This window comes from Sciurus carolinensis, chromosome 3, assembly GCF_902686445.1.
Source record: "Sciurus carolinensis chromosome 3, mSciCar1.2, whole genome shotgun sequence".
NCBI classification, from domain to species: domain Eukaryota; kingdom Metazoa; phylum Chordata; class Mammalia; order Rodentia; family Sciuridae; genus Sciurus; species Sciurus carolinensis.
Window position 1 is genome coordinate 35,108,595 of NC_062215.1, and position 25,875 is coordinate 35,134,469.

General features: G+C 47.4%; 1 protein-coding gene across 7 annotated transcripts in view; it reads right to left on the reverse strand.

The window, feature by feature from the left end:
* Positions 1-25,875, reverse strand: part of Bcas3 (BCAS3 microtubule associated cell migration factor) — a 564,794-nt gene that overhangs the window by 13,133 nt on the left and 525,786 nt on the right. For all 7 annotated transcript variants that reach the window (XM_047542954.1, XM_047542958.1, XM_047542956.1 and 4 more), the window contains one exon: positions 10,612-10,779. In XM_047542954.1, coding sequence (XP_047398910.1) covers positions 10,612-10,779 — 168 coding nt within the window. The remainder of the gene's footprint in view (positions 1-10,611; positions 10,780-25,875) is intronic.

Consider the following 25,875-nt stretch of genomic DNA (forward strand, 5'->3'; position numbering starts at 1 on the left):
GATGGTGCCAGTAAAATGAGCACAGGGGGAACAGAATGGAAAGAACTCAGCCTGAACAAATGGAGTGACTGGGTGGTTCTCCTGAAACTCCATTAAGTGTGCAGAGGGATGGAACCGCAAGCCATGGAGTTACACTACAAAGACTATGTGACAGGTCTGGGCAGCCTGGCACAGGGGGATTCTGTCAGCAAACTTAAAATATGTCTTAGGCAGTGGGTCTGCAGGTCCCTGGGGACAGAAAAGGGAGCAGAAATCTCCAAAAGTTGGAGGTAGGGCAGTGGTTTCTGGTGTGGGCACTCTAAAATGTTCTCTGTTACATGCAATCAGGCTTCCATGTGGCTTGGCCTTCTTATTCTCCCTCTTGAGTCTAAGAGCCAAGGCGCTGGTTTCTGAGAGGTCATTTCCAACTTTGCTTTCTGTGTGCCTGTGTGCCCTCCCCGCCTCCCAGCTATGGCACCTGGGGGCTGGTCTGCATGCATCCCACCACCTTCTGAGAAGGTTAGGGCAGAAGGAAAAGGTGGGCATTTAACCAGCCATGCGATGCTCCACTTTGTTCACACCTCACAGAAGGGCCAATGATTAAAGGTGAATTCTCTGGCAGAGGAGGAGGTACCCAGAAAAATCCTCCCTTTGGTTAACCATTTACCTGTGTTAATGCTTCAGACCAGGGCCCTTGCTCTGGGGTCTGACAGCCTCCCACACTGGCTGTCCAAGCCTCTACATTTTCTCAGTCACTCTTACTTCCATGTTGCGGTAACACCTGGAAAGGAGACTCTGAAGGGTCACCAAGGAGGTCACACTAGCACTTCCTCCTTGTTGACAAGTATCAGTGCACCTTGGTAAGGAGGTGAAATAGGCTTTTGGGAACTAGGAAATGTGCAAGGAGCTTCTTAGCGCTCCAGTCCCATTACAGGTTCTGCACCTGGCAGCAGCTTCCAGAGGACAGAAGAGAGGGGGTGGGGGAAAGAGAGAAAATGGAACCTGGCGTGAGAGCTGAGACCTGGCCTGAAACTAACCAGTATGTCTTTTAAGCAAACTGGCTCTTCCCATTGCTTTGCCTGGCTTTCATTTACCTCTCAGAGGCCACAAAAACCCATCCAGTCATTCAAAAACATTAACTGAGTCTCGGCTTGGCTCTTGTCCCATTGCTGGATGCCGGGCTCAGCTTCCAGGTGGTGGTTAAAGGTAACAGAGATGACTCAGACTGGGCCCAGGGAGCCGGAATTGGGTCAAGACAAAACTCACATCACTATAGGTGAGGGAGGGGCTGAAGCGACCACGAGAGCTGGCCCTTTCCCCAGTGGCACACGGAAGGAACCTGCCATTGGTAGTTAATGGAAAAGGCAACAAATGCTACTTGCCTGTGGCTGAGTGTCCCGTGAGCAGGTGGTACAGACATGGAGAGGGACACACGGTCGGGGAAGGCATTACAGAGGAGGGGGTCTAAAGAGATCAGTGGACAGAGGTGGAGGGCAGTGGTCACTTCAGGGGGGACCGACATGCCAGCAGATGGGGGCATGCATGCCTGCACGGGGTGGTGGTGGGGAAACCTGAAAGGCTTAGTGCAGAAGGGGAAAGGAGCAGCTGGAGAGGAAGGTGGGAAGGTCTGTGAGAGACCTGAGACCTCCCAGCAAGGAGCCTGGGTATGAAGGTATAGACTCTGGGCACTTTCTGACTAGGAAAGTGAGACAACAGTCAGGGCAGACCCTCCTTGAAGTGGAAGTCCTTCTACTAGGGAACTTCTACTTTGTGTAAAGGGCAGGTCATCTTATGTCAGGTGAGACCACCAGAATGTTAAGAACAGAGCACTCTTCCTAGAGACCTCACTTTAATCCCCTATCCTTTGGTTATGATCTTACTTCAAGTCTCTTATTTCTCTGTTTGAAAACTGGAGAGACCATCTATCTACCTGCCAGCGTTGTGAGCATCAGCAGACACTTAGGTGGCAAGCAGAGTCTGAGGCACCGGAGCCTCTTGGGTGGCCACCGTTGCTGTCGTGAGGGGTAAGTGAGGTGATACAAAGTGCTTAGTGCAAAGTCCTTGGTAGGACGGTGGCCAGCACTCCACAGGGATAGGAGGTTAATGCTTACCATATTTACTGTTTCCTTCTCCCATCGTCTAAGAGAAGGAAATTGAACCCAGAGAGGGAAAGGCCTAGGGTCACAGGCTTCCCCCACTTCTTGATGACAGCTTCCAAATCCCACCAAAAAGGAAAAACAAACATTCTTCCCAGAGGCAGTAGCTGGGTGTTGGGAACTGAAAGGACTCTCAGATTTGGCCTTTCCTACCAGTGGAAAATAGCTAGGAACAGGCAATCTGACACTGAACTGAGACACGAATAGCAACACCCACAAGGCCACCCCTGCTGCAGCCACCGCTATCCCACAGCCTCAGCAGCTGCTCCCTCCCGTTCTGAGCAGGGCTGCTTGTGGGCTGCTGGTGGGACTGGGCTCTATCTCCGGGAGGCCCCATGCACTGGGGGGCTTACTCTCTTCTCCCACCCTCAGCAATTAGGGCATCTATTGCTAAGAAGTTTACAGTTTCTTTTTTTGCATCTTAGAAAGAACATGCCCTGTGGGCAGGGGTACAGGACTGACCTCTGCTTTGTCCAGTTCATGAGCTGGGCCCTGGTGGGAAGCTGGGATTAGGAGTCAGAGAATAGTTCAGTGCTGCTGCCTTCTTCAGGGCTATCATCTCTTCAAAGGTGAGAACCATGGCTATTCTTCCCCAGCCTGGTGTGGGACATGGCAGATGCCTACAGAGGGCCTGCTGGTCTGCCTGCTACAACCACAGAGAGAGTGCATAGGGCCACCGAGGAGTCTCTGAGAGAAGGCACTGAAAGCATTTTTGTAAATGTTGGAGAAAGAGGGAAAATCCAGGCCCGTTTTGATAAAGTAAAGGAAAGGCCCTAGGTGCCTGGCTAAATTTCTTGAATGGTGATGGTGTCTGTCAAGGAACCTGGTCTTTAAGCAAGAGGAGGCATTTTAGAAGCAGCAGGCAATCAAGGATATTAGCCAGAGAAGCCCAGAGTCTTTGGCAAGACCAAGTCAGAAGCTATGCCTTGGGAAAGTGAGTGAGTCTGGTTATATGGATCATCTTCTCCCATTTTGAGAAGGGGGAAAGGAATTCAGGAAGCTGGAGAGGTAAGAATTTGAAAAAATAATAAAAGACTAAAGACTGGATCTTTTGTGCTACCATATCAGGCATTAGGGAGAACAGATATTCTTCTCTCAGGTCAAGACATGATAAGCTTTCCCAGGGTGTGGGGAACACCACTTCAATTCAGAGGCTATAGGAAGACAGAACAGAAGATTCAATGGGAAAATCAAAGCATCCTGGTGGTTGTGTGAGGCAGGGGACTGTCACCAATGGGGCTATGAACCACCCTGGCCCCTGTGAAAGTGGCGTTTTCAGCTCCCAGGTTTGCTTAGATAGGAAGAGGGTAGCTGACCAGGACAGGAGGTTGCCTACCCCTCCCTTAGAAAATTCCAGCATCAGGAAAGGGACCTGAGGGGCCCAGACACTCACTGCCAGCTCCTCCAGCCACAGTCCTGCAAGGTAAAAGATCACCAGGGGCACAAGCAGATGGGGCAAAGTTCTTCTCTCTGAGTTGAAGATTTTTCATTGGCAGGGTGGGGAAATTCTAACAACCACCACATCCTCTGAAATGTCTGCAAAGTCTGATGTGGTCAACTAGTTTTTATAGTGATCACTGATGATTCAATTATCTGCTCTAAATATGGGGCTGACCAGTGAGTAGGACGGTTTGAAAAATCAGAGAATTAGTTTACTGCCCTGGTGCCTGCAAGGATTATTAACTGATTTTGTGACACTTTGTGACAGGGAGGGAGGGACTAATACAGTCCTTGCTAGAAATGCACAAAGATGTTCCCAATCCTCAGCAAGAGGACAAGTAGGAGTTCCAAAGCCCACTGAACTTGCTAATCTTAGAGGTAGGACTGGGGGCCAGGGTGCCCAACATACTGAGTTATTTGGCTGAGGGTACACATCTAATCAACTCACAAAAGCTCCCACCTTTAAGCATTTTAATTTCTATAGTCCTGAAATAAAGGATGTTAGCAGTAAGCCTGTGCTTGTGGGCATATGCACACACATGTACATACACATACAAATACTGCTTTTAGGTTGTCTATTGCAAAGCACAGGCAATCAATAGACACTTGTTAATTAACTTACTGAAACTTTCTATAACCATTTAAAAACTGTGTCTAATATTCAAAATGTGTTTTTTCATGTTAAGAAGAAAAAAAAGCCCATTCTTTCAATAAATAAAAGTAGTTTCTGATAGAAATTTTTGGAAAAGTTTAGTTGAAAATAATCTTAAAGGTTTTTCTGCTGAGTAATTAAGAGTCAGAGGATTTAGCAGAAGCTAGAGCACTGATTTTTTCAAACGGCAGATTACAATTCACTGAGGTGTTATGAAAATCCCTTTAGTGGGTTGTGACCACCTTTTCTTTCTTTCTTTTTCTTTTTTTTTTTTTTTTTGCAGTGCTGGCTCTTGAACACAGGACCTCTACAATAAAATAAAAAAATAAAAAAATAAAAAACACAGGACCTCATGTGTGCTAGGTAAGTGCTCGTGCATGCTGGGCAAGCACTCTACCACCAAAATACATCAGTAGCAGCCCTCATGACTGCATTTAAAAACAATGATATAAAATAGAGAATACTAGACTGCTTGTAATATTGTTTTGTGGAGGTCTGAATAGTTGGGTGAACGGAGTCAGGAAATTTTGACAGAAGGTAAGAGGAAAAGATAGAGCCTACAGAGTGGTTCCCAGGAAGGAATAAGTGCTTCTGGACTAAAACAGAGATCGTTAAGGACATGGTAGACGAAAAAGATGGAGTCCTCCCCCCCACAATACTGTAAAGGGCTGTAAAGGAGAAAGGAATAGTGAGTCCAGGCCTGCAGGAAACAACAGTCACTGGATGAGACAGTCCCTCATGAAACTGAGAGCTGACTTCACGAGCTCTTAGGAGTCAACAGCAGTAAAAGTAGGCTGCCTGCAACAGAGACGTGTGCATAGTATTTAACCAGGGGGCTGGGGTCTGTGCACAAGGCCTGGGCTTTTGACATGAGATGTGGGAGAAGGCAGAAAAGAAAGATAAGGTTTAACTAGTGATCGAAAGAGCTAAAGTATATGGGATTTTTTTTCTTCTTTTCTTTTGGTACTGGAGATGGAACCCAGGGGTGCTCCTCCACCAAGCTATACCCCCAGTCCTTAAAAAAAAAAAAATTTTTTTACAGTGTCTCACTAAGTTGTTGAGGCTGCCCTTGAACTTGTGATCCCACTGCCTCAGCCTCCCAAGTCGCTGGGATTGTGCCACCACACCTGGCAAAAGGGTCAAAGTTTAAAGAGAAAATGTACTTAATGTGTACCCAGATGGTTATTTAAAATCTTTTTTTTTTTTTTTTTTTTTGGTATTGAGTTATATCTTTACCTAGACAGAAAACAATTGGAATAAGTCAATGTTTTATTTATTTTTTTTAAATTCTATTTTTCTAGAAAAGGCAATATTGAAAGGAATGTCTGCTAAGCAGGAATTAGTTGAGTTATTTTGAGGAGGATGATCGAGAGTGGAGGGGGCTCTGGGGTTTTTTTCCTTTTCCAGGCAAAAGAAAAAATATGCTTAGAGAGCTCCCATGTGCTCAGGGCCCTCTGGGATTCGGTGTGGCTGGAGTTTGCACAGAACTGCAAGAGACAGGTCTAGAGAGGGGACAGTGGCTGGTCGTGAATAGCTCTGTACACAATGAGATCGGGTGAACTGGGAGAAGGAAAGGGTTGGGAAGAGGAGCTTAATTTTTGGTTAAATGTGGATTCATCAGTAGGTAACTGGATAGGTAGTTCTGGAGGTAAGAAGAAAAGCCAACTTGAAAATTATTTGGAAACCATCAGGTTATGGATAATAATCAAAGCCATGGAGGCACAGACTGAGAGATACTGAGGAAGAAGAGAAGAGGGCCAAGACAGCTTAAGGACAACATGGAAGGGAAACCCAGAAAAGGACTGGGAAGGAGCCAGAGGCAGAAGAAAAGCCAGGAGCTGTGGCAGCAGGTGCCCCCAGGAGAGTGCTTCTAGAAGGAGCGGGTGGCTCACAGGGCCAGGGCTGAGGTGCCTGGAAGTCAGGCGGGGACTCTGGGGAGAACAGTTGTGGCTGGCAGGCTGGGGGCAATGACTGCTCCTCCTCTGCTACAGGAGGAGAGGGGACAGTTGATTCAGGGAAGCTTAGGATCTGGATGGCAAGAAGTTGAGAGATGTGTCCAATGATGGCCACCATCTCTCTCTCAGTGAGAGAGGAGATGGTGAGATATGAGATAGGAATGGGGAAGTTTGAAATAGAATCTATACAGAACGAAAGAGATTGATTTCAAAGATGAGGGACTACCTAAGCTCTCTGACCACACTAATAAATGATGAGAATAGGAAAAAACTATCAAAAACGAAACACACACCCTCAGTGCTGGGGAATCTCACTAAGAATAGAACTAGGCCACAGGCCATCAGCAGCAGGCAGAGGCTGTGGCAGAACGGCTGGCACCCAGGTGGAATGCAGGAGACCTCATCCAGCAAATAATTGCTATGTGTCTGCTATGTGCTGGACTCTGTTTGAGGCGCTGGTGCTGCAAAGATGGGTGCAAACTGGGACTAGGAAATACACAGCAGGGCTCAGTGGCAGGGGGCTGTGTTCAGGGACCAATCTGAACAATGTATGATTTTTTCTTCAGCAATCCAGGTGTAAGAGCACAGCTAGACTGATGTCAGATTGTAGTTTTGCTGAATGGGACAATGGAAGAGTAACAGGGGCAAGGACATTAGCAAGAAAGCAATTCAGCCAGTTATGTTAGGGCTGGACTGGCCACCACATATGTGAGCCAATTAGACTGACTGCTCAGCAATTGTCACAGAGGACTGAAGTAATGCCTGCCTTATAGATAAGCCATGCTTTAAAATAAACCTCCTCAAACTTTAATATACATGGGGGGAGTCTTGTTAAAATGTAGATGCCGTATTGCAGGGTAACTTAGAACAGAGCAAGAAGGGCTGGGTTCCATCCTTAGTATTGAAAGAAAAAACAAACAAAAACCAAAAACACAAATCAAATACAGATGCTGATGAAATAGGGCTGGAAGGGGCCTGAGACTCTGCATTTCTTTTTCTTTTTGCTGTGTTGGGGACTGAACCCAGGGCCTCCACGTGCTAAGAATGTGGCTCTCCTACTGAGCTATATCCCCAGCCAGCTCTGCATTTCTAATCAGCTTCTGAGTGATGTGGTGCTGATGATCTGCAGACCACTTAAAAAATAATTTATTTTTAATTAACAAAAATTGTATATATTCATTGCATACAACAGGATATTTTGAAATATGTATTCACTGTGGAATGGCTAAATTGAACTAATTAACACATGCAATACCTCACATACTTACCATTTTTTTGTGGTGAGAACACTTAAAATGTGCTGGCTTAGCCATTTTCAACAACATAATACATTGATACTAACTACAGTCACCATTTGTACAATAGATCTTGAACTTATTTTTCCTATCTAAACAACACTTTGTATACCATGACCAACAGCTCCTCAGCCCCCTTCTCTGAACAATAGGGTTATTTGGTTTGTTCGTTTGTTTTGCAGTGCTGGGGATTGAACCCAGGGCCTCATGCTTGCAAAGCAAGCACTCTATCAACTGAGCTATATCCCCAGCCCCAAACAATAGAGTTTTTAAAGATAACACTTTACTTCTGGGAGAGCTCTTCTGCCCTATGGTACAGGTTAGTTGACTGGTACATTTTCTGAAATTCGGCTAGCAGCATGATAAGCTGATAGCTTGAAAATGGCAGTGTTAGGAGTCTTTAAACTACAGAAATCCACAAGTCAGGGTTGCCTGCTTCTCTTTGGAGAGCTGTTGTTAACCTTTCTCCAGCACAGCACCTAGGTAAACCTAGGCCGCCGCAGCACAGAAACAATGGGCTTTGGGAAAAGTCCACTGAAAGCAAGTTTCCACTTGACCTCTGTGCTTCACTCCTACTTTAATAAAGAGGCATCAGCCCTGGTTGCTCTATCACCTGAAGGGCCTGCTGGGAGGCACTAAAGGGACTGGCTTATCTCTGGTACATCAGAGTACCCAGCAGAGGCAAACACTCCATGTCACCCTATCTGTTTGTCCTAAGGGCCGCCAAGAAGTAGGGCTGAGGGAAGAAAGAGAGGGACAGAGGTTGCTATGGGCAAAGAGTGACTTGCTGGAAATTCTGACTCACGTGGTACTGTATTTCCCTGGCTCTCTCTGGGCAGGGTTGTCCTTGCCATAGGTAGACTGGGCTGTACTACCAGGCTGACACTTTATCTCTAGTTGGAAAATGTGAAAAGTGATTCTCAAGAATGGACGAGGAAACTGGTTAACTTCCACAGTCCGTGCTTTATTTACTGGTCTTTAAAATGGAGAGAGATGAAAAAATAAATACATGTAACGTGGTCACAAAGGCCAACTGAATCTCTTAGTGATAGTTTGAGGAAGAAATGAAATCCCTCTGTTGAAAAAAGGGAGTCTCCTATTTTCTGACCCGTGGGTCATACAGTTTTAATTTCCTCTTTCTTTTTTTCCCATTCTTTTTAATTTCATAAACCTGCTTAAGGCCACAAGGACTCTTCTGAATCCCTCAGCTGTCTGGCAAATGGACTGCTGCCAGTTTTGCACAGGTTTCTGTCTATGCCAGGCAGAAGCTCCACAACTCTGACTGAAGGCACTTTCAGATCTGCCTGCCCAGTGCCTCTGAGGTGCCCACAGGGCTTCTGAGAGGAAGCCGCAGACAAAGCCTATCCAAGAGCTCTCTAGGTCTTGGGAGAGGGAGGCTCCTAGGGTGAGCCCAGGGACACCAGGCTCTGGTTCACTGGAGCCTTGGCTGGCCAGGGGTCCTGATGTGCAGTGGGTGGCTGTTTAGGAAGGCAAGGTTCAGAAAGGGAGAAGGTTCGCTTTCAGGTCAGCTCCCAAGGAGAGTGGCTCAGGGCCTGGGGAGTCGCAGAGCTGCTCCTTATCTCTTGATCCAGGTGGGACAGCAATGGCCTGAGGACACATCACCTGAGTCTGGGGCATGAGGCTGGCGCTGGCATGGCAGTGTCTGTGCATGCGTGTGCACGGTGGTGTGGGACAAGGCTTGTTGCAGCTTCCGAGCCCATGTCTTTCTTTCCAGGGAAGAAGTGGGTGTAGAGGGGCCAGTCCTCAGAGATGGCCATCTCCTATGCCCCAATAAGGAACTTCTCTATCTCTAGCCAAATTCCTCTCTTCCTCCCTTGCATCCACATTCATTCCATCTTGTCATTGCCAATGATGACACGGGTAACCAGGGCCAGGTTACTAAGCTAGTGCTGTGGAGGTGACGACCCTGCCCTTTTGGTGCAGGAGCAGAGGCACTGGCCTGGGGCTGGAAGACGAGGGGGAAGCCTAACTGCTGAACCCAAACATTTAAGAGCCTGGAGGATTCCCAGGGCAGTGCGATGGTGCCTGAAGCCCGGCCCCAGTGCTCTTTCGGGGCTGCCCCAGGGGCTTAAGTTTCTCCTTCCCGGGATCTTCTTTCTGAACAGGCATATGTGGCAGGATGGAGCTGTTCACAGCAAGAACTAACAGTCTTGGGGGACTCAGGCAAGCAAGAGAGGGGAGACCTCCAGTCAGGGTCTACTCAACCTAACAAAAGGTCCCCACTGAGGGCTGGGGTTGTGGCTCAGTGGAAGAGCGCTTGCCTAGCATGTGTGAGGCACTGGGTTTGATCCTCAGCACCACATATAAATAAATGGTCTATCAACATCTAAAAAAGTCCTCACTGACCTCAGCAAGCAGGGACAAGGCCTGTTGTGCTGGCACAAATGCAGGACTGGAGTAGTCACTGACAGCAAGAGATAGAGAGGGCAGCAATATTTTGCAGAAAGGAGAGGCAGCCTGTATTAGAGTTGTACAGAGATGGAAGGATTGTATTCTCTCCTGAGAGCACATGAGAGTGTGAGAGAGAGAGAGAGAGAGAGTGTGTGTGTGTGTGTGTGTGTGTGTGTACACATGTGCGTGCCTGGGCCAAGGCTCACTCCTCATCTAAAGATATCCTCTCCCTGCCCAATACAAGCAGGACGCCACCCCAGACCCTGGTTCCTGGACCCTCCCAGAGGCAAGAGTATAGGGCCAAAGGCAGCATAAGACAAAGCTGGCCGGAGACTAAGCCACACTGCCTGCTCCCTCCCAGCCTGGCAGGTCCCACTGACACTTGCCAATCCATAAAGCTTGGAGCATGACTGAAGAAGGTGTGCTGCCTTAGGACTCAGTGCCTGAGCACTGCTGGCGAACTTGGGGCCTCCCTTCCCCAAGCGGCTTACACAGTCGCATTGTGTTCCTCGCCACACTTTCCTATGAGTTATTCCGTGTGTGTGGGGGGCAGTTCCACGGAGAACATCCCAACACTAGAGGCTTCTAAAATGGACAGCACTGAGTGCCAACTAGAGGAACAAATGGTAAACACAAACACACCTTCTCTCTGCCAAAGAAGCTCTGCATCAAGAAGCGCCAGTCATGACCAAGTCAGGCCACACGTCTAATGACACCTTTACCTGTTCCTGATCCCACGACGTCCCGGCTTGGTGACTCAGCCATGGCATCAGCGAGCCGCTCCCGGAGGCCCTCCTCCGTGTGCTCCATGGAGGACATGTGCCGTAGCCCGAAGCCCTCAGGCCAGCTCCCGCACACCTCCAGCAGGGTCACGCTCCGGTCAAAGGTACCTGTGGCACACATGGGACATCTGATGTTAAGTCCATGCCTTCAGAGGGCAGGCCGATCTTTTGGTCTGCCTACCACCAATGCCCCTCCATGCCCTGGACCACTTCCGTCATTCATGGGATGCTGAAGGGCAGTCAGGACACCAGGAGACAGGGGTGTACAACACAGAGACAAACAGCTCATGCCACTGGATCAGCACGTGCATCTCCAGGAAGTGACCTCCACGTCACAGAGGCAGGTGGTTTAAAAACGGTTTCTGAGGAGTGACAGGATTCAAACTAAACTTCTCTACTTTTTCCTACTTGACACATGGGACTCCACCTAAAATTTCATTTGAAGAAGGGATTGCTTGGCCTAAACAAAACAGCTTTCTAAACCATTGCATCCTATAACTTATATCTCATTTTGCAGTTGAACCTCAGAGAAGTTATAGCCCAAGAATAAATGGCAGGTTTGCGGCAGACTTGGTATAAGAACTCATATCTGTTAATGTCTCAGTCTAAAACTCATTCTACCCCACTGCAGACAGTCTCCCAGCTTAAAAAAAAACTCTCCCAGCTGCCCAGAGACTTGGGCACACCTAGGGTACCATTTCAGGGATACAGCAATACACTTGGGTCATAGCATCTTCAGCAAGGGTCCTTCCTTAATCCAAAGCTGCTCCCAGTTCCCAAAAGTACATGGTGTTCTGCTAAGTGCCAAGATTAGATTTTACATGCAAGATCACTTCAAAGTCCAAATTTAAATTATTCTACTTTATTCTTCAGCAAGTCTTCTGTGAAAGCTTATTTCAGTCACTCTCTCAAAAGGAGATTATGGTCATGCTCTGTTACTTTAAGCACATACCATTTCCCCAGCGATTAGGTAACTGAACCCACTCCATTTACTGGGCTTGGTTTCTACCAGCACCAGGAAGATGAGGAAAAAATGCAAATGCCAATGTTTCCCAAAGCTAAAAGTACATGAAACACACACTCTTTATCGGGCCTTGCTTCTCCTCTTTGATCAGCCGTCAGAAACTATCTTCCCTTGGCGGGCAGGACTGGGCAGTGTCAGCGCACACTCTCTGCCAATGACAGGTGGTAATAGAGAGGGTGCGAGCCCCAGCCCCGGCAGGCGGCCCTGTCTCTGATAATGGCCAAAGCATTGAGGTGATAACCGTTAGTAAACACTCCGACAGCCGGTGCCTCCATACATCAGCAAAGTGGGCCAGATAATCCTGAACTCTCCTGACCAGACAAAGGCCCTTGTTCAGCCTGCTGGGATTTGCATGTGTGGCAAGGGTCACTGATGGCTCCTGAATTTCATCAGCCAGGTTTGGCTTTGATTTATCTCTTACCTAATTGGAGGATAGATTCCTGGCACCGGGAGAATGGGCAGCAGCTACAAATGCACTGCCCCAAGGAGAAGCCCACCTTGGGAGTGTGTTTTGGGACGGGCTTGTCAGGTGGAACTCTAGAATGGGAAGCCGCCTTGTCCTACATTCTATCTCCATCATGCAGGGTCAGGATGAAGGTTTTGGTGATTGGGGTTCAGACCCAACATTTCACCCTTAGCAACAATTCTCAGGAACCCAGATCCCCAAAGACACATGGGCTGAGGATATTAAGCTTTTGGTTTTATGCCTGTCCCTTAAGGGAGTCAGGCAAGTCCCTCTATCTCCTTTTCCATCTCTCAAGTAGAACCAACACCTCCTTGCCCTGCCTCAAAGGAGCAGAGACAGAGTGAGGTTCCCACCAGGAGTCTGTGACTCCCTCAGAGCCTCTCCCCAACCCCCAGTGTACCTGACAAGGTCAAGAGCTATAGCCTTGTTGTTTTCCTGAAGGGTCTTGCTTGGGGCACCTGTGCTTAGTGACATCAGAATGGAGGATGACAAGAAAACATGGGCCCCCTCTGTACACTCAGCTTCCTTCTAGAGAAGTTTCAGAGTTCAGAAACCTGAAAAGAGAGTGCCCATTCTTTCTTACTTCACAAGAGCAGGGTGCCCGCTCAAGAAGGAAGCCCAGGGCAGGGGAGCTGGCAATAGGCCAAGAGGAAAGTATAAGTCGAATCAAGAAGAAAGCAAAAAAATTTGGAGACAGTCATAGTTTCTTAAAGAATGGTTTGGGTAAGAGGGTGGGCCCAGTTTAAGATGGCTGGTAAAGGCCAGAGGAGTATGGAATATTTTAATGGACAAAGTAATAGTATGTAGGACAAGAATCATGAGCTGGTTTAACAGTGAGAATGGAAACAGACCTGGAGTTAAATGTAGACTCTAACACATATTAGCTGCATGACTCCGGGCGTGAGCCTCTGATTCCTCATCCTTGAAAATTCACTCATCCTGCTGTGAGGACCGCATCAGATAAGTGCTAACGTACCTGACGCACACGGCGTGCTCTGGACAGAGCAGGTGTGCTCATGTGCCTGTTAACAACAGGGATTGACACCTGTGTACTGCTTGAGGTCTCATCGTAAGCTCTATCACAGGGATCCTGAGCCATACACAGTACAGGTACCATCTTAATTTGTGGAGGAGGAGCTGGAAGCTCAGAGAGATTAAGTGACATGCTCAAAGTCTCTAAGTGACAGATTTGGAACACAGGCTCTTAATTCCTCAGAGCTCATTCTCTTAGGTCCCACGCGGCTTCCCTCGGTGGCACCTGTAGTGAGAACTGCTTAAGTAGAAATCGCCTCTGTCCTTTCCTAACTTGGTTTGAGAATTCCTGTCACCTTCAACCAATGCCTTTTAAAAACCTTTCCTCTCTCAACTGCCCTTGCAGTATCACAGTACTAATGATGATGAGTCACCCTGTCCGCCGGAGGGCACACACAAGAAAACAAATTGATTGAAGGTCTCTCAGCAAAGGCATGCTGGGAAATGGTGGGGAAGAGGTGGGAGGTACCAAAGGAGCTCAGCAAAGGAGCATTCTATCGTTTCTGCTGTCCTGAGAAGTGACAGAGAACGATCAGTGATCCCTCTCACCCATGCAGGAGGAGTCCCAGCAGAAGCCCTGAGACACCCCCATCCTGCCTGGTCCTTCCCTTCCTTCCCTGGCAGCTACTCCAGGACCCTGGAGTGACAGCAGGGCTATAAATACATGTGGATCATGGGTACTAAGGTGAAGAGGCCAAGCTCTTGCAGGTGAGGTCACTTCTGGGTTCTTAGGAAACTGCATATTTCATCAGTGTTGACGGAACAGCTACTGATCACCGGACCAGCTCAGAGATGCTTTCTCAGTGTACTGAGTACACATGCTTAGTAGTGAGGTTTTGTTTTTTGATGGTACTAGGCTTGAACCCAGGGACACTTTGCCATTGAGTTACATTCCCAACCCTTTTTATTCATTTTTTAAAATTTTGAGACAGGGTCTCACTAAGTTGCCCAGACTGGCCTTGATTTGTGATCCTCCTGCCTCAGCCTCCCAAGTTGCAGGGATGACAGACGTGTGCCCCTCTTTCCCAGGACAATAAAGATCTTTTGCTGAACAACACTCTGCTCTCATGTTTCCTATTTCAGTTAAGTCACATGTTCATCAAATATTGATTAGTGTTCACTATGATATGAGTGGCACTGAGGTATGGGAAATGGCATGAGAAGGGGAAAAAAAGAAGGGCTATAGTCTTTCACAAAACTCTGGGAAGCAGTGATTATCAACATTTTGCAGATTTATATCTTACTGAGTTTGATAGATGAAAGGTAACTGGTCCTAAATGTAGTGGTCTTCCCATGATGCCTCCTGGGAATCCTTCCCTTTAGGGGCTCCCTGTTACTCTCTGAATACCATTTCCAAGACTGAGTTCATGTCCAACATGCTCAATGAAAACTTGAGCAACTATCCAAGGCATAATAAATGCTTTGCATAGACCCTGATAATACTTTTGGAGTGAAGCTGATGAAAGTTATGTATTTACCCATAAAAATACATGTTTGCACTGGGTGTGGTGGCACCTGCCTGTAATCCCCGTGGCTCTGCTCAGGGAGTTGAGACAGGGGGATCGTGAGTTCAAAGTCAGCCTCAGCAACTTGGCTGAGCAACTTAGTGAGACCCTAAAAAAAATACAGAGTACAGTTAGGGTTGTGGCTCAGGGGTCAAATGCCCCTGAGTTCCATCCCTGGTACCAAAAAAAAAAAAAAAAAAAAAAAAGGAAAAGGAAAAGAAATTGCAAGTTTGCATATACAAAATTATGTAAGCAACATCAGGTGGGTCTGAAGCCCTTCTGTGGACCCAGATTAATCTTGGAATCCCACAGATCATTCCTATGGCCTGATTCCTATGCTGCCTTCTCCTATCCACATGATCTGCTTTTCCAACTAGTTTAGAAGCTCCTCAGGGCATGAATTCCTCTATAATGGAAACAGGCATAGGACTCTGTCCAACATGCTTGCTCAAAACAGATTTGTTCATTGATTGATTAGGTCCATCTGAGAAATCTACTGTCACTTCAGAGTCAACACCCTTTGGGTGGGCAACCAGAGCCTGAACATCTAGGGCCTGGGTAGGCAGAAAATGGAATTAAAATTAAATAAAAGGAAATGGCGAGTGAGCAGAAAACAATACCAAAATTTCACTCTGCTGCCTTCTGTGCACTTATTTGAGATTTGGAGATTCTGCGAACTGGATAAACCACAACCACCGACCTGGGATGGCAGAGGGAACTGGTCTCATACAGGTGAACTTCCTGAATCCAGCTTGGCATCTTGTATTATGCTCTCCCCAGAGGAGAAATGAGTCAGGTTCTTGGGTTTCACGAACCCATTAAAGGCATGCTGTGACAGCTGGTAAGCTGGCCGCTTCCAGGGAGGCCTGGGAAGCACGTGCTCTGCCTTTGTAGGTTATTGTGAGAGGGGCAGGGGAGCCCAGGGGTGGAAGTGGAGTGGGCAGGTGGGATGCTCCTCCACACCGATAGTGTCTAATCACACCCTGCTATTTACAAGACCGTGCCACAGTCAATTAGATCCAGCCAGGGTTTGGGCTTCACTGAGAACCTGTTGATCAGATTTCTAGCCACCAGGGAAGTCAGATACTAAAAGCAAAACCTGCATTAAACAATACTGTTCAAGATATAAGCCCTTTTATGTGGGTAATAATTGAAATAATGATGCCTGTGACAACTAAATAATGATCACAGGCATGATGAAGGCAGCCACTGGATAGCCTCTTGTCTGGCTCACCAAATTATCTGCCACACTGAGCTGAAGACTGATGCTGTGGGAAAGACACCTGTCACCACAGTACGGGTAGTTCACATAAGCATAAGCTGAGGACAGTAGATATCCCTGGAGCAACGGTCAATTTTATGTGTTAACTTGACTGGGCTAAGGGATGCCCAGACAGTTGGTAAAACATTTCTGGATGTATTGGTAAGGGTATTGTAGAAGATGAAATCAGTAGACGGGGATAGATGATGCCCCCTCACTAATATGTGTGGGTTTCATCCCATTGAGGGCCTGAATATAACAAAAAAGCGGAGGAAGGAAAATTTTGTTCTGAGTTGGCACATTATCATACCCTGCCCATGAACATTGGTGATCCTGATTCTTAGGCCTTCAGGTTCAGATCGTGTCTTCAACCATCAGGCCCTGGTCCTCAGGCCTTTGGACTTGACCATAACCTACTCCAATGGCAATCTAGGTTATCAGGTCCTAGACTCTAATGGACTACACCACTAGCTTTTCTGGTTTTCCAGCTTGCAGATGGGAGACAGTGGGACTTCTCAGTCTCCATAATCACATGAGCCAATTCCCATAATTACCTATCTACCTACCTACCTACCCACCTACATAGCTGTCTAATCTCTTATTGGTTCTGTTTCTCTGGAGAACCCTAATATCCTAGGTCACTAGGTGTGTCTGCAAGCATATTTCATTTTATCAATATATACTATATCAGATAGGGTGAGAGGATATGAGGACACCATCTTTCCTTCTCAGTCCTTTAGGCTGGTTCCCAAAGTAACGGTGATCATGGACTGCATAACCATATTTTAGTCAATGATGGACTGTGTATAAGATGGTGGTCCCACCATGGCGACCAGACACCTGTAATCTCAGCTACTTGGGCAGCTGCGGCAGGAGGATCACAAGTTCAAGGTTAGCCAGGGCAACTTAGTGAGACCCTGTCTCAAAAAATAAAGGGCAGGGGGCATAACTCAGTGGTAGAGCTATAAATAATAAAGAAAAAAAAAGTAAAAAAGGCAGGGGTCCCATCAGATTATAATGGAGCTGAAAAATTCCCATCACCTAGTGATCTCACAGCCGTGATGACATCATGGCGTAATGCATCACTTACGTGTTTGTGGAGATGCTGGTATAAACAAACCTACAACTTAGGCCAGAAGCACAAAAGCCTAGCACGCACTGTTACATAAAGCGCATGACACCTGATCACAAATGACTGTACTGGCTTCTCCCTTACTATGCTTATTTTTGTTATTTCAAAGTATAATCCTTCTACTTAAAAAAAAAACAAATTTGCTATACAACATATGTTGTGCCATGCAGGCAGCAGCCTCACGTGAGCTGTGCCTACCACACTCTTGATGGCACCAGGAGGCCACAGAGAACGCCTGACCTATGCCCTTGCAGCTGTGTGAGTGTGCGCGTGTCGCCTGCATGGCAAAACTGCCTAATGATGGATTTCTCAGAACATATCTTCTTCATTAAGTGATGAATGATCGTACGATTCCACATCCATAGAGGGAGGTGATACGCAGCGAAGGGACCTGGACTTCAGCAATTTTGGTGTTTTTCTTCGCTATGCTGGGAACTGAATCCAGGGCCTCCTCGCACATTCTGGGCAAGGGTTCTACTATTTTTTTTTTTTTTTTTTTTGTGGTGCTGGGGATTGAACCCAGGGCCTTGTGCAAGTGAGACAAGCGCTCCACCAACTGAGCTACATCCCCAGCCCAAGTGCTCTACTATTGAGCTATAGCCCCAGATCTTTTTATTTTGAGACAGGGTCTCACTAAGTTGCCCACACTGGCCTTAAACTTGTGATCCTCTTGCCTCAGCCTCCATAGTAGCTCGGATTACAGGTGTGTGCCACCCCCACCTGGCTCCGGCAATCTCTTATGACTCAGGTTATCTAATGCTTCCCAAACCTGTGACAATTGATAAACCATGTTTGTGAGGCATGGGCTGTGGGTTTGGATTTGGGGTATTAGGTTATTTCTTTTTTTAATTTAATTTTTTTTTTTGCAGTGCTGGGGATTGAACTCAGGGCCTTAGTGCTTGCGAGGCGAGCACTCTACCAACTGAGCTATATCCCCAGCCCTTAGGTTATTTTTAAAGGATCTGGATTACGATGTGAATTCAGTAAAGAGAAAGGGAGCAGTATTAGAACAGCAAAGATACACCTGAGCTAATGCTGAAAATGACAGGTGAGTCTAATGCGCCAGGTGTGGTAACAGCAGCACATCTGTTCCTGCAGGTGCTCACTGACCAGAGCCTGGGAATGGGCTTCCGAGTGTGGCGAACATCAAATGGTGCTAAGCCAGGGAAGAGGCTGCACAACAGGCACGGAGACCCTGAGGACCTTTGGAATTTAACACAGTAGTCACTTTGACAATGAGCCCCGTTACAACTGCAACACAGGGTCATAATGTCTACTTTAAACTTGGAATATAGATTCCAAATCAAGACTTAACTTTCCTGGTTATTCTGGGTAAGTCACTAATCCCTTCTGGGTCTTACCATGTGAAAAATAAATGGATGACTTTCATTTTAAGGGGTTCACATTGGAAATAATGGTTTCAATGTAATTAACAATAACATACTAATGGAGAAACGGTGAAATGATGTTTGAGGTGCTCTAGGGCAAAAGTCACCAAATTTCATTTTCAATGAACCAAATAACATAACCAAGCAATAATACATAAGAGTCTTTTTTTTTTTTTTTAACCTAATTAAAGGCACACGATAAGCAGAAGACCTGGGTTCAAATGCCAATTCCTGTTACTTTCTGAATGACTCAGGGGAAGTTATTTCTCCTCTTTGAACCTTGGTTACTTTATCTATTGTTGAGGTCGACTGGTGTCTCCCCCACAATCTCCCCCCAAAAAGAAAGGTCTACCTTCAGACTCCGAGTGTGACCTTATTTGGAAATAGGGTCTTTGCAGATGTAATTAATGATCTCGAAATGAGATCCTCCAGGTGACGATGACACCAAGGACCAGTGTCCTCTCAAGAGAAAGGGAGGGAGGATGGGAGATGCAGGGGGAAGAGGCCATGTGGAGACAAAGGAGGTTTGAATCATGCTGCTACAAACCAGCAGATGCCAGGAACCACCAGAAGCTACAAGAGGCAAGGAAGTGTCCTCCTCTAGAGCTGTGAAGGGAGTGTGACATTACTGACAGCTTGATTTTGAACTTGTGGCCTTCAGAAATACGAGAGAATAAATTTCTGAGTTTAAGGTCACCAACTTTATGATTTGTTCCAGCAGCCCTTGGAAAACAATACACCTATAAAACAGGGAAATGAATATGTGCCTTCCAGGGTGGTTGTGAGCAGTGGATCAGATATTAATTAAAGGAGGCCACATGTGTTGTAGCAAACTCTTGCATTAGGCCCCAAGAGAGCAGACCAAACCAAAATGAAGCCACTCGGCCAGGTGCGGTGGTGCCCATCTGTAATCCCAGTGGCTTGGGAGGCTGAGGCAGGAGGATCACAAGCTTGAGTCCAGCAACTTAGCGACATCTGTCTCAAAATTTAAAAACTAAAAAGGACTGGGGATGTAGTTCAGTGGTAGAGAATCCTTGGGTTCGGTCCCCAGTACACAAAAACAAAAACCAGGAGATTCCAGGCTGTCTGAGTCAGTGTAAAAAGGGAGCCCCTCTGCTTTAATCCTTATGGGAGCAACAGGAAGCAACCTGATGTCAACCAATCAGCTTTTCCCCTTGTTGTTCTGTTTTCTTGTTCCCAAATTACGAAACCTACTGCTCTGCTATTTCCCAGTGGGAGCTCTCTTTCTATTCTGTAGAAACTCTCTCCGCATTCACAAATTGCAAATACAAGCTAATTACATCTGTAACTAAACTTGTTATAATTTTGTGTTTTGACACGTGCCTTGTAAAACTGCACAGGGCCATACAAACACACAGGATTTTTCCAGAGCTCTGTGAGAAGCTCCTTTTAGGGTTGGGAGATTCTGTGAAAGGCTTAGAAAGTGAAGAAAGTGATGGAGGAAAACTTGGGCCAGAGAGAGGAGCGATACAGGGTGTGGAGCAGCCACATCAGCTCCTAGCCCGGGAAACTCCATCATCAAGCTTGACTCTATGTATCCATTGCATAGCAAGGGCCTTTGCCAGGGAGTTAAAGCATAAAGGTAGAGTTAGGTGGCCCACTTCTTTGTAGATGCCTACAGGAGACACAGCAGAGTGGGAGAAGGGGCTTCTTCACTCTGATGAAGGCTGGTTCCTTATACCCCAGTGATCACCCCAAGGCTGAAAATGGGAATAGAACTTTGGGGCTCTCTAAATTCTTTGTTCTCTATTTTTTTTTTTTTTTTTTTTTTTTTTTTTTTTTTTTCGGTGCTGTAGATTGAACCCAGGGCCTTGTGCTTGTGAGGCAGGCACTGTACCAACTGAACTATCTCCCCAGCCCTAAATTCTTTAATAAATATACAGAATCAGAGGGCTGGGGTTGTAGCTCAGTGGTACAGAGCTTGCCTAGCACGTGTGAGGCACTGGGTTTGAACCTCAGCACCACATAAAAATAAACAAATAAAATAAAGGTATTGTGTCCATCTACATCTAATAACACATATATATCTACAGAATCATACTCAACAAACTAAGGATGGAGTGAGATAACCCACTGTTGTTAGAAACAGTACTGGTATCCACTATCTGAAGGGTACTTTGGCAATGTGTATGAAGAATTAAAAACATGCCTAACTACTGACCTAGGGATGTCACTTTCAGAGGTTTGGCCAAAGAAAATAATCTAGGAAGCCAAGAAATCTCCATGCATAAACATGCATGTTTCCACCTGAACATAACCTGACAAAAGAGTATTGGTTAAGTTATACTTCATTCTGGCAGTGGAATATTAGGCAGTCATGAAAAACCAGTGTTTATAATAGGGGAAACTTTTTTAAGGTGTTTTGGGGATTGAACCCAGGGCCTATGTATGCTAAATACATACTCTGTATGATAAATTCTTTATATAATTTTAAATAAAAAAGTATATAGTTAATATTATTGAATAATATAAAAGAAGCACACAAAAGCATTCTAAACAATTAAGAACAAAATGAGAACCATGGTTGCCTCTGGGTATTTGAACTACAAAGGACTCTTCTGTCACTTTATACCTTTCTATTATGTTTTATATAAATTCTGTAATCAGTTAAAAAAAAAAAAAAAAAGAAAAGAAAAAAAAATTGAGAGAAAGATACCCATGGAGAGCAGCACACGGCCTGGAGCTGGTCAGGAGGCCTGTAAGAAGCAAGTGAGGGGAGGCTGGACCTTGTGAGCAGCCTCCCCCATCCAGCCCTGTGCGCAGGCTTGACTCACGTGGGGGCAGGCCAGCCTGCAGCGCCATGGCCGGTGTTTGACTCTTCTAGTGGCCACGGCTGGCTGCACGCGATGTTGACTCATCTCTGTGGACGGACTACATATTTCTTTTTTTTAATTTCTATCGGGAATGTGCACTGACTTGTGCGTGAAAAATGGCAGAAAGAATTTCACCTCTGTACAAATAGCATACATCAGATCAGAAAGTTCTAGAATAATTCTGCAAGGGTCAATTTTAAAAGTCCTTTACCTGTCCCCTTTGACCCTCTTTCCCCACCCTGGGGATAAACAGGACACGGCTTCCTAGGAGACACCCTTTCATGATTATCAGGAATGTCTGAGCCCTTCACACATGGTGAGGTCATTGAGCAGGGCCCTGCTGTCTGCCTGGGAGCCCGAGACCAGTCATCACTGCAGACCCCCGTCAGGAGCCCCGAGACCAGTTGTCACTGCAGACCCCCGTCAGGGGAGTTTCGACTGGCTCCACACTCAGACAGGCCCAGGGGAGCTTCGGAGAGCGAGAAGGCTTTTCAAGTCAGGTAGAACTGGCATTTCCCAGAAGGGGGTCCCGGAGAACCTTTACTCCTCTGCTTTAGACCTGGCACGGTCATGGCTTCTACCCCGGGGTAGGAAGTGAAGAATCATTCCACAGCGAGGCTGCGGTGGGAACACTGCCTTCGGGTGCTCTGGCCTGCCGCTGAGGGCGGAGGGAAGATGTCCATGCAGCGCTGGGCTGCTGGAGTCCTACATCGAGGCTCAGGACACCCTGTTAGCTATCCTCGGAAACCTAACAGCTGCTCGAATGGAAAAGCTTCATGGCACTGTATCTCTCAAGACAGTGAGCACACAAACTGGCTTTCCCAGGACAGTTCTGAGGTCAAATGGGAATTGGGTCTCGGGTCAGATCAGATATTAGGAAAGGTAAGAGAGCTGGTATTTGCTCCATACCTACCGTGTGCCAGGCGTAGCCAGCCGTGTGACATGCACTGCACCTCATTCAAATCACCCCCACAACTTCGCCACCATTTGCAGATCAAGAAATTAAGGCAGAGAGAAATGACTTCTGTTCAAGATGACAATATCAGTCAATGTCCAGGGTACAGTCAGGGTTCTAGGTTCACCTGGCTCCAAAGTTTATAATTTCCACTAAAATTCCTGCTAAAAATTGATTTTGAAGTATGGCTGCAGTACCAGTGTGTGTAGCTCAGTCTTCCTATTCCAGAATTAATTAATTAGTGAGTTAACTAATTAATTTATGCTGGGGACTAGACCAGGGCCTTGGGCAAGCATTCTGCCACTTTGCCACATCCCCACCCCGCTACGCCAGAATTTTAAAGTGTTCTTGCAGTGGGGCAGCAGGGGTTTGGGGAGCTGCCCACCTGAACCCTGCTTCCTGTGCTCCACAGGCAAGTCTTACGCAAGACTCTCAAGAGAGGAGAACTTTGAAGCTGAAACCTGGGGCCAAGAAGTCTTCTACTTTTATTAATCCAAGAAGATCTTTCAAAAGCCATCAGATGGCTCGTCACTGGATTTCAGATGTGGAACCCAGCGTACACACAGACATAAGTGGCTCGTCCTTTTGGATTATTTTTGACCCTTTCCTCTCTTCCCTGAGGATCTGCATGTCCTCTGAGTTAAGAATTCTCTGTTTCCCCAGCTGACTGAGGTGTCAAGTTTGCAGGTCAGGCTGCTGCTGGACCCAGAGAATTTCAAAGGCCAGGGAGGGATGGGTTGGCAAACAGGCTCCTATCTGAAGCCAAGGTTATCTGCTCCTCTAAGGCCCTGGGGCAGGAACTCTGGGGAAGAAAGAGGAGGTTCCGGATGTGCCTGCAGGGTGGACTGGCTGGTTTGAGAGCTGACCCGTTTTTTGCTTGTGTTATTTGAATAATTGTCTAACTTAAAAATGGGCTTTAAAATGGTATTCCCACCATTACTATTTCTTTAAAAAAATTTTTTTTTTTTTTGAGATGGGGTCTCACTATGTTGCCCAGGCTGACCTGAATACCTGGGTTCCAGCGATCCTCCTGCCTCGGTCTCCCAAGTAGCTAAAAGCACAGTTTGGTGTTTCTACTTATAGTGTGGTCAGTCTTCCAGATTCTTCTACCACCTAAACCATCAGCTCTCACCGCACAGGGCAGTCCACGTTTTCAGCAGCAGGGGCGCTGGAATGAAGATCTGGACCTGGAATGGCGCATGCACACAGGGGCAGTGTATGTAACAGGTACCCCAGTGTCCAGGCCTTCATGCTGAAGTTGTGTGGCAAAGGTCTCAGGACCTTAAGAAGGGCCAGAGGGAGGCAGGACTGTAGGGACAGTGGAGGGGCTGGCCCTGGAGCCGGGGTGGTTTGGGTAGGTGGAGGACGGTGCACCTAGAAGCACGAAGCCAGGATGTCCCTCACTTAGGCAGTGAGGAGAGGCCACTGGAGCAACGTTGTTGAGAACACTCTGTGTATTTTCACATAATGGTTTCATTTTGACTATGGGGTCATAGTCACTTCTAACTCAGGCAGAATGGATGCTGTCAATTTCCCTGAGGCTCAGAGGATTTGCCTCTGTCACCTTAGCTTCTCACCTCCCAGGGCATTTGGGGAGCCATCTGTGAACAAACCTACACCCTACAGTAAGCGTCACAGCTGCCCGAGGCGGGCGCAGAGCTGAACTCGTGGCGAGAGCTGATACCCGACCTCGCTGAAACGGACAGGTCCTGGCTCAGGCCCCTGGTCTTCCAGGGACTTCCCTGACTTTCAGCCTCGATTCCTGGTCTTGCTGCCTGTCGGGGCAGTGCGGGGCTCAGCAGGGTATCATTTCAATGTATCGCACAAGGTGTGTTCGGGGCTCATTCCACACCTGAACGCGGGTGTCTGGCAACTGTCATTTCCTGCCTTGACATGTCAAAATGTTTTGGCTGGTCACACTGACTCAGCCACCCAGGCATGGAAAGCAGGGAGGATGTAGGGGAGAGTTGAGAAGCTGCGGGAACACTCAGGCAGCACGAGGCTCAGCGATCTGAACAATGGCAGTAACCGTCATGCTGCACGCCTGTGGCCTGTACAAGGTGCTCCAGGGGCCTTGGCTCCCTGGAGTCTCACGCCACCCCTAGGGAGGGACACAAGGCAACTGTTCCCAGCTGGCAGCCAAGGGGCGTGCAGGGGAGTGAAGTGAGGGGCAAGGCCTGGGTTGGAAAGGCCAGTCTCGTGCTCTCCATCTTTGCTATTCCAAGTGTGGGCCATCCAGATGTGGTGGTGCCCGCCTGCATTCCTAGCAGCTTGGGAGGGTGAGGCAGGAGGATTGCCAGTTTCAGGTCAGTCTCAGCAATTTAGTGAGGCCCCAAGCAACTTAGTGAGACCCTGTATCAAAATAAAATGTAAGAAAGGGCTGGGAATATTGCTCAGTGGTTAAGTGCTCCTGGCTTCAACCCCTAGTACCAAAAAACAAACAAGAAAAACCCAAGTGCAGTCCTACCAGGGCAGCAGCGGCCATGCCTGGGGGCTTGTTAGAAACCAACCCCAGATCCCACCCAGACCTACCACTTCCGAATCTGCAGTTAATAAGCTCCCCAGGGCACCCTGGCACACGAAAACTGGAGGATCACTCCTTGCACAGCACACCCGAACCTCGTCTGTCCCCTATTTGTTAGCTGTTGGTCCCTTAGAGTATATCTGGTTCTATCTATTCTTTTAAAAACAAGGAAATTGAGGCCCACGGAGGGGATGGGACATGGGCCGTGACAGAAGCAGGAGCAGACAGAACCTTGGTCTTGCAAATCAGTTGCGGGCCCATTACATCCGGCTGATTTGTCCAGCTGACAGTCAACTGGTGTCTCCCTCTCCTTCCTCCTCCTTCCTGGCCCCACGAGTTCAAGCCTCAAGCCGCATGCAGCTGCCAGGCCTTGGCCTCTCCTCAGTTCCAGCCGTGTGTTAAGTGTTAACACGAGTTCCAGGGACGGGGGTTAACACCCTATTAAGGCAAACTAGAGAAATTCATGCCTCCTGCTACCAGTCTAGGAATCAAGTGGGAGGGTGGGGGCCCAGGGGCCTTCTCTGCGTGGCCGCAGGGGGCAGGCCAAGGCTCCCAGCTGTTTCTGCCCGTTCCCTTCGCAGACCTTACCGCTGGCAGGATGGCAGGGGAGTCCTTGCTTCCTGGAGAGGCTCTGCTTAGGTCTTGTAAAAAGCCCACTTCATTAGTAAGTGTGAAAAATGCCCAAATAACTGCTAATCTGGTTCTGATTTCCCCTCAACTCACTGGTCTCATTGTGTGCCAAGTTTGGCGCCTGTGGGTAAAGAGATTCCTAGGCCACGGCGAGAGCTTGGGGCCAGGATTCCCCCTCCTTCTCCCCAATTTCTACTCCACTGAGGCCAATCAGGATGTTATTCATTTCCCTAGCTAAGAAGCAAGTTCAAAAAGGCCAGAAGAGCCTCCTCTCACCCCTTCCTTGTGTGAGAAATGCCAATTCCTCCCAGGAGGAGGAAGCGGCATATTTTGTTTCTGCTACACTCCGGCAAAGAGCAGATTTATAGAGTCAGCCCAGAATGACGGTGTTTGTGCGTGCACAGAAACCTATCTCTTTATCTTTGGACCCAAGGTACATAATGGATTAGAGGA